The sequence below is a fragment of the Pygoscelis adeliae genome, unplaced genomic scaffold (assembly GCF_000699105.1).
Source record: "Pygoscelis adeliae isolate BGI_AS28 unplaced genomic scaffold, ASM69910v1 Scaffold389, whole genome shotgun sequence".
NCBI lineage: Eukaryota > Metazoa > Chordata > Aves > Sphenisciformes > Spheniscidae > Pygoscelis > Pygoscelis adeliae.
In genome coordinates this window covers 379,680-385,633 of record NW_008825568.1, presented here as the reverse complement: position 1 = coordinate 385,633, position 5,954 = coordinate 379,680, and the positions used below count along the sequence as shown (strand labels likewise).

General features: G+C 35.0%; 1 protein-coding gene across 1 annotated transcript in view; it reads left to right on the top strand.

Moving 5' to 3' along the window:
• Positions 1 to 5,954, top strand: part of CNGB3 (cyclic nucleotide gated channel beta 3) — a 39,537-nt gene that overhangs the window by 17,771 nt on the left and 15,812 nt on the right. Inside the window, 2 exon segments of the mRNA XM_009332525.1 lie at positions 3,337 to 3,478; positions 5,436 to 5,595. Coding sequence (XP_009330800.1) covers positions 3,337 to 3,478; positions 5,436 to 5,595 — 302 coding nt within the window.

Here is a 5,954-nt window from a genome sequence, read left to right as displayed (position 1 = left end):
TATAATTATATATTATATATATTATAATATATTTTTATTATAAAAATTAATTTTTGCCACCTTAAAATCTGATAGCCACATGCACAAAGATTTGATTTACCTGTACTAACCAAAACCGTGTAAGAAGTTTAGCGTACTCTAAAATGGACTTTTTGGAAAAAGGTATTTCTATTGGCATAATATTACAAGGTATCTTATTTGCGGTGTTTCTGAATGTTTTCATACCTAGGACTTATTTTAGGGAAAAATCTAGTAGTTTGATTGCCTGAAGGATAAACATACTCTCTATGTTGTGCAGAGGGAAAATCCTTTTCTTGTCTCATGTTGTTTGCTTCAACAGTAATTTTATAGCAGGCTAGTAAGCCGTATGGTGAGCAATGATGGTTTCCAGACACTACCTAGTAGGAAGCAGAGCTGCTAATACTGTTGAAATAGGAGTCTGTTTTTTCTGGCTTTCCTTAAACAAAATTTACAATCTAATTTCTCCCCTTCTTAGGGAAAAAAGCTGCTTTATATTTCAACTGTGTAACTTTCAGTTCAGATTAAAATAAAAACAATAAAATGCGCAAATGGAGAAAATATAAAACCTGAGCCTAAGAGATAGTGAATATCATGTGACTTTGCCAGCAGAAAGTTTCTTTTGAAGTAAAATTACAGAAGAATATACTGTCTTAACTACATCTTCAGAAATGGGTGGGCAGACCTGAAAAAAAATCTCTTACATTTTGGATATACAACACTGCAAAGAATGTGACCCCTAAATTCCTTTGAGGAGCTGCTTTCATTCTTTGTAGGCATTCCCAGAATGAAGATTATGTTGTCTATCATGGTGGACTTAGCAAGTTTGGCATCCAAGGCCATTGGGGGTGAGGGAGTTGGTTAATTACTTTCGTTTCCTATAGTAACTAGCACAGAAGTAACGTTAATTTCTTTACTTTGATATTCATAAATTATACATGTTTCAAGCACTACAGCATTCTCAGTTATGGCAAATGAATATGATATTAATATGCTTTATATGATAATTCCCCTCAGACAAACTAGAGACATCATTTTATGCCTAAATCTGCAATTCTTCCAAAACAGATCTGAGGCTTTTTCTTACTCTTTATTTATGCTACAGAAGTCTAAGAGAAAGCTGCCACTTATGCATACTTTTCTGGAAGCATGCATAGGTCATGATTTTTTTTTAAGCCAAGTGAAAATATTATAGTGGTGTAATCCAGCTGTTCATTTTGCACCCCTAACAAGGAAAAATGACATGATGGCAGATATGCAATGAATTTTTTGACTTAAGGACTTTGAATGAAAACAGCCAGTTCTGGCTGTTAAAATCTAAAACTAGAAAACTATGGTAAAAGTGATCATTGTTATTGCACTTCACTAATCTGCAACCAAGAAAAAAGTGACTTTGTAATGAAAAGCAAAAATCGATTCCTTGGTTAAGCCTGACATTTTAGGTGAAAGACTTGGAAACATTTTCGAGTGATTTAAATAAAAACCCTCATTGGAATTGGTTGTTATTGTGAGTTTATTTCCTCATATTTGCACAAAACTGACCCTCCAATTGTATTGTTACATGGACCATTCATTAATAGCAGTGGAGTTCATATCTTAATGAGAGGAGTTTAAAAGTGGAGGCCACCAAATTAAAATGTATGTCTGAAGTCTGCAAGCAGATCAGGTGGCCTCAGATTCAGGGTAGGCATGAGAAGATGCATGCAAGACTGTCTATTTCAAAACAAACATCTCCAAAAGTATTTCTTCTGTGTTTTTTTTTTAAATTTCAAACTCAATAAAATTCAACAAATAGAAGGAATCTTCATTGTTTCAGAAGCAATAGTCATAGAGGAAATAATAGAAAATCTCATTGTACAATTACGGAAAATGAACTTCCACTCCTAATGTTTAGTGAAGCTGAAGTCTGATTGTACAGAGACTTAGGAAGTCAAAATCTAATTAATAGGGGGCCTTTAAAAATATTCCTAAACCAATTACTTGTTAGCTCAGAAAAGAAGGAAATGATAGCACATTCGTGACAATGACTTGAACTAATTAATCCCAGCTGCTCAGTATGGGGATATTATTAACGGCACCATTACTAGTGGTGCCATGTTGTAGGACAAAATTTAAAACAGAAGCTTAGAGATGCTAAGGCACTTAATATATATATATATGTAAAAAAAAGAGTTAGTATGACTATCCTCAAAAAATTAAAAAAAAAATTCTGTCCAGGTCTTTATGATTTTTCATAAACTTGTGTTATCATACTAATAGAAATACACCGCTTGAATGCAACAGGCTCTGTCATGCACAAGGCTGTACAAAGAGGGCTGTACAAACAGAACAAAAAGTCTTTGGCCAAAGAGCTCACAGTTCGGGTATGAGAAGTAAGAGACAGCAGATGGATACAGGGAAGGAGTCAATATAAGCCATACATTGAAGCAGAGTCTTAGCGAATGACCATCGCTCACTGCTATAAGTGGCTTCTAGATCAAGAGAGTTCTGAGAAAAGTCTTCAAGGGTGTTAACAAGGCGGTTTGGTAGCCATTGATGGACAGATGGAAGACCCAGGCATGAGGGAAAGTAGTGAAGAAGGCAAGAAAGTGTTTGTTAAGGTGATAGAAGGGTTAGCGGAGGCCAGCCACGAGGAGAAGTTAATGCAAGAGTCAACCTTTCAGTGCTGAATAAGTGAAGTGGCATGGAGAAGCTGGGTTAACATTCAGGTTGTGGAAACATGTAACTTCTGTTTGACATAACCCAGGAGGCAGAGCCAATGAACAGTGCTCAGATGCAGAGTGGGAGGAAGACCAGTGTGGTTAAAGGGGTAGGAAAATGAATGGACACGAGGAGGACAACACTGCATTTGTCATGACCATCATAAGGCTTCACACTGGTGTCATCAAGTGAAGCCATGGAAGAGACCTTCAGATGCGTGTGCATCTAGTATGCTACAGATAAATTCTGGGAAGTCTCTTAACACTTTTACACTGCTTTTAACATCATGGTATCTTCACTGGTAGCATTCTAATGCTATAATATCCACCTTGGCAATTTGTTACAGAAGTCTTCTGTAATGCTGCATAGAGTTACTGGAGAACAGTAAGTAACCACTGCATTTCCTATATATTCTTATTTTGCTGTTAGTGAGAACATTCAGCTCAATATGATTTACACAACTGTATCATTTGTAAAATCATAAGCCTTTATAAAAAATGCTGAAGGTCTTTTGGACTGAAAGGCACCACTGAAAGGCCCAACTCAGGAATGTATATGCTTAACTTGAACCACATAAATACCTATAGTCAATTACAAAAATGCTGTCTGTATCCACAGGTATCTGAGGTGTTACTACTGGGCAGTTCGTACTTTAATCACCATCGGTGGCCTTCCAGAACCACAAACCCTGTTTGAGATAGTTTTTCAACTGCTGAATTATTTCTTGGGTGTCTTTGTCTTCTCCAGCTTAATTGGTCAGGTACATCAAGAAATCAATAGAGACGTTCAAATTACTGTAATGTAGTGATAATATATTCAATTTAATGAAGTTTACTTCTGGGAAAAAGTTTAGCTGCCATCTGAATGTCCCTCTATTTAACTGTCATCTGTACTTATTCTGCTGACAATACATGTGTTTAATCAGTTCCCAGTTTTGTAGCCCTTTTGCACACAAGCTCATTTAAAGCCAAGACTCTGCAGGACATGGATGATTTTTGAAACCATGTATAATTCCTTTTTTCTTCCTCACAGCCAAGGAGACAGTTCCTTAACATTCACACTATATTGTTAAATCTGATATAAAATTTATAATTATAGGTATGATAATATTATGTACAAATTATTGAATAAGCCATGCTTGATACTACTGCTAATAGAATGCTGTTAATGGAAATCCCATGATTTTTGTCAAACTAGAATTCTGCTCTCTTCCATAAATTACAATATATTTGTTAACCTGAAAATTAACTGTCTTCTATTTCTCTTGGTTCTCATTTGGCAGGAGGAAAAAAAAAAAGCCCATAGCACAGCAAATCCATTATATTTCCAAATGAATATAACTGAAATATTTCTGGCTTGTAACTATTAAACTTAGGCTTTAGATCCATAGATATTAAAATACGTTGCCTACAGAAAAACAAATGCCATGGTTCCTATTTGAGACTGTGTCTTACCATATTCCTGTAGAAATTATTCCAGACCTTTTTATTCGTACATGTCTGTTATTGGAAGAATTATTATGAAAAAATAAAGATGAAAACTGAAATTTAATTTCTATTTTCAATACAGGATATGAAAAGTTCAATCAAACAGTTAAAAATTGCATGTCTCTTGCTATTTAGAAGTGCAAGAAGAGATAATCATCACAAAACAGACTCTTGCCTATAGGATTTAAAACTCTTCCACAAACAAGAATTACCAAAAATAAAACAAAGTAGTTCTTATAAAATATTTCTTGTGGAAAACTATTGAATTCAAGTATATTGGATTTAACTTCAGAGTCTGCATATTTATTTTTTTTTCCTAAATTGCTATAACTGTCAATGAAAGCACCATTCCCCAAGAAGATTCTGCAGATTAGTTTTTGTAACCAGTATAGTCATTTGCAGACTCAAACCTTAAATCTTAACACACAAAGAGCTTCTCTGCAGTTTGTTATAATTCCTGTTTACAAAGAGCTCTTAAAATTACTGAGTTATTCCTGGTTTAGCACATTTGCCTAAAAAATGTTATTCCTACTGCAATCAATTGCATCTCTGTAATAAAGAGCAGAATTCAGCCCACCGGCACAGTAATCCTTGGCCACTGCAATATGAAGCCATTTGACTAAAACCATGTCTATATAGTTATGCTTCTGAAGAAGGAATATCTATGAACATTAACTCATCCACTTTCTAAAAACTAAATTATATTTGTGTTGGAATGTTAAATGATGTTCCTGCACTAAAATATTCAAGGACAACTTTCAACCCAAAGTGCATTTTTAGGACTGATCTAGATTCACTTAACTATTTAAACAGTGGCAGGATCTTAATTCTAGTGGTGCCAACTGATGTTATTAGAGAAATTTAGCCCAGTTTGCTTCACTTCTGACTTGCATTCCACACCAAGTGCAGAGTAGCTTTATTACAGATTTTTAAGAAAAACATTATCTATATTTTTCTTGCATGTCCAGAAATATGAGGTAGAAGAATAAGCTAAAACCCACAAATGATTCTTTTAAAATCATAAATATAGACTTTCCAACACAATTAGATTAAATCTGTAATGCTTCTGAAAAAGCAGATGAAGCACCTGTTCAAAACATGCAGCTGAATGTATAATTAATCAGTGATTTTGCAAACAAGTATTTTATTCTTTTTATATATGGTTGACGAGATATTCAAATCAAGACTATTTTTGCTGAAATGTGTAGTAACAACAACTGATGTTTGCAGATGAGAGATGTAATTGGAGCAGCTACAGCAGGACAGAACTACTACCGTTCCAGTATGGACAACACTGTCTCCTATATGAACACTTACTCTATTCCAAAAGTGGTGCAAAATCGTGTTCGAACCTGGTATGAATACACATGGGACTCTCAGGGAATGCTGGGTAAGGCTTTCCAATTCCAGTTACGTAGCAACTCCAAGTGAGAGTGGTTGTACAGATACAGAGTGAAATTCACATTTCTGCTTTTCTGAATTGCGTGCAAGAAGCGAGGAGGATATTCAATTTACTCTAGAAAAGAAAAAAACTCCAAACCAATATGATGCTTACTATTTGACAAATTCTATTAATTTATATAATGTTCTGGTTATAATTTGAGACAGGATATGTAAGTTAAAAGACAGTATCTTATAGAATCATAGAATGGTTTGGGTTGGAAGGGACCTTAAAGGTCATCTAGTTCCAACCCCCCTGCCATAGGCAGGGACACCTTCCACTAGACCAGGTTGCTCAAAGCCCCATCC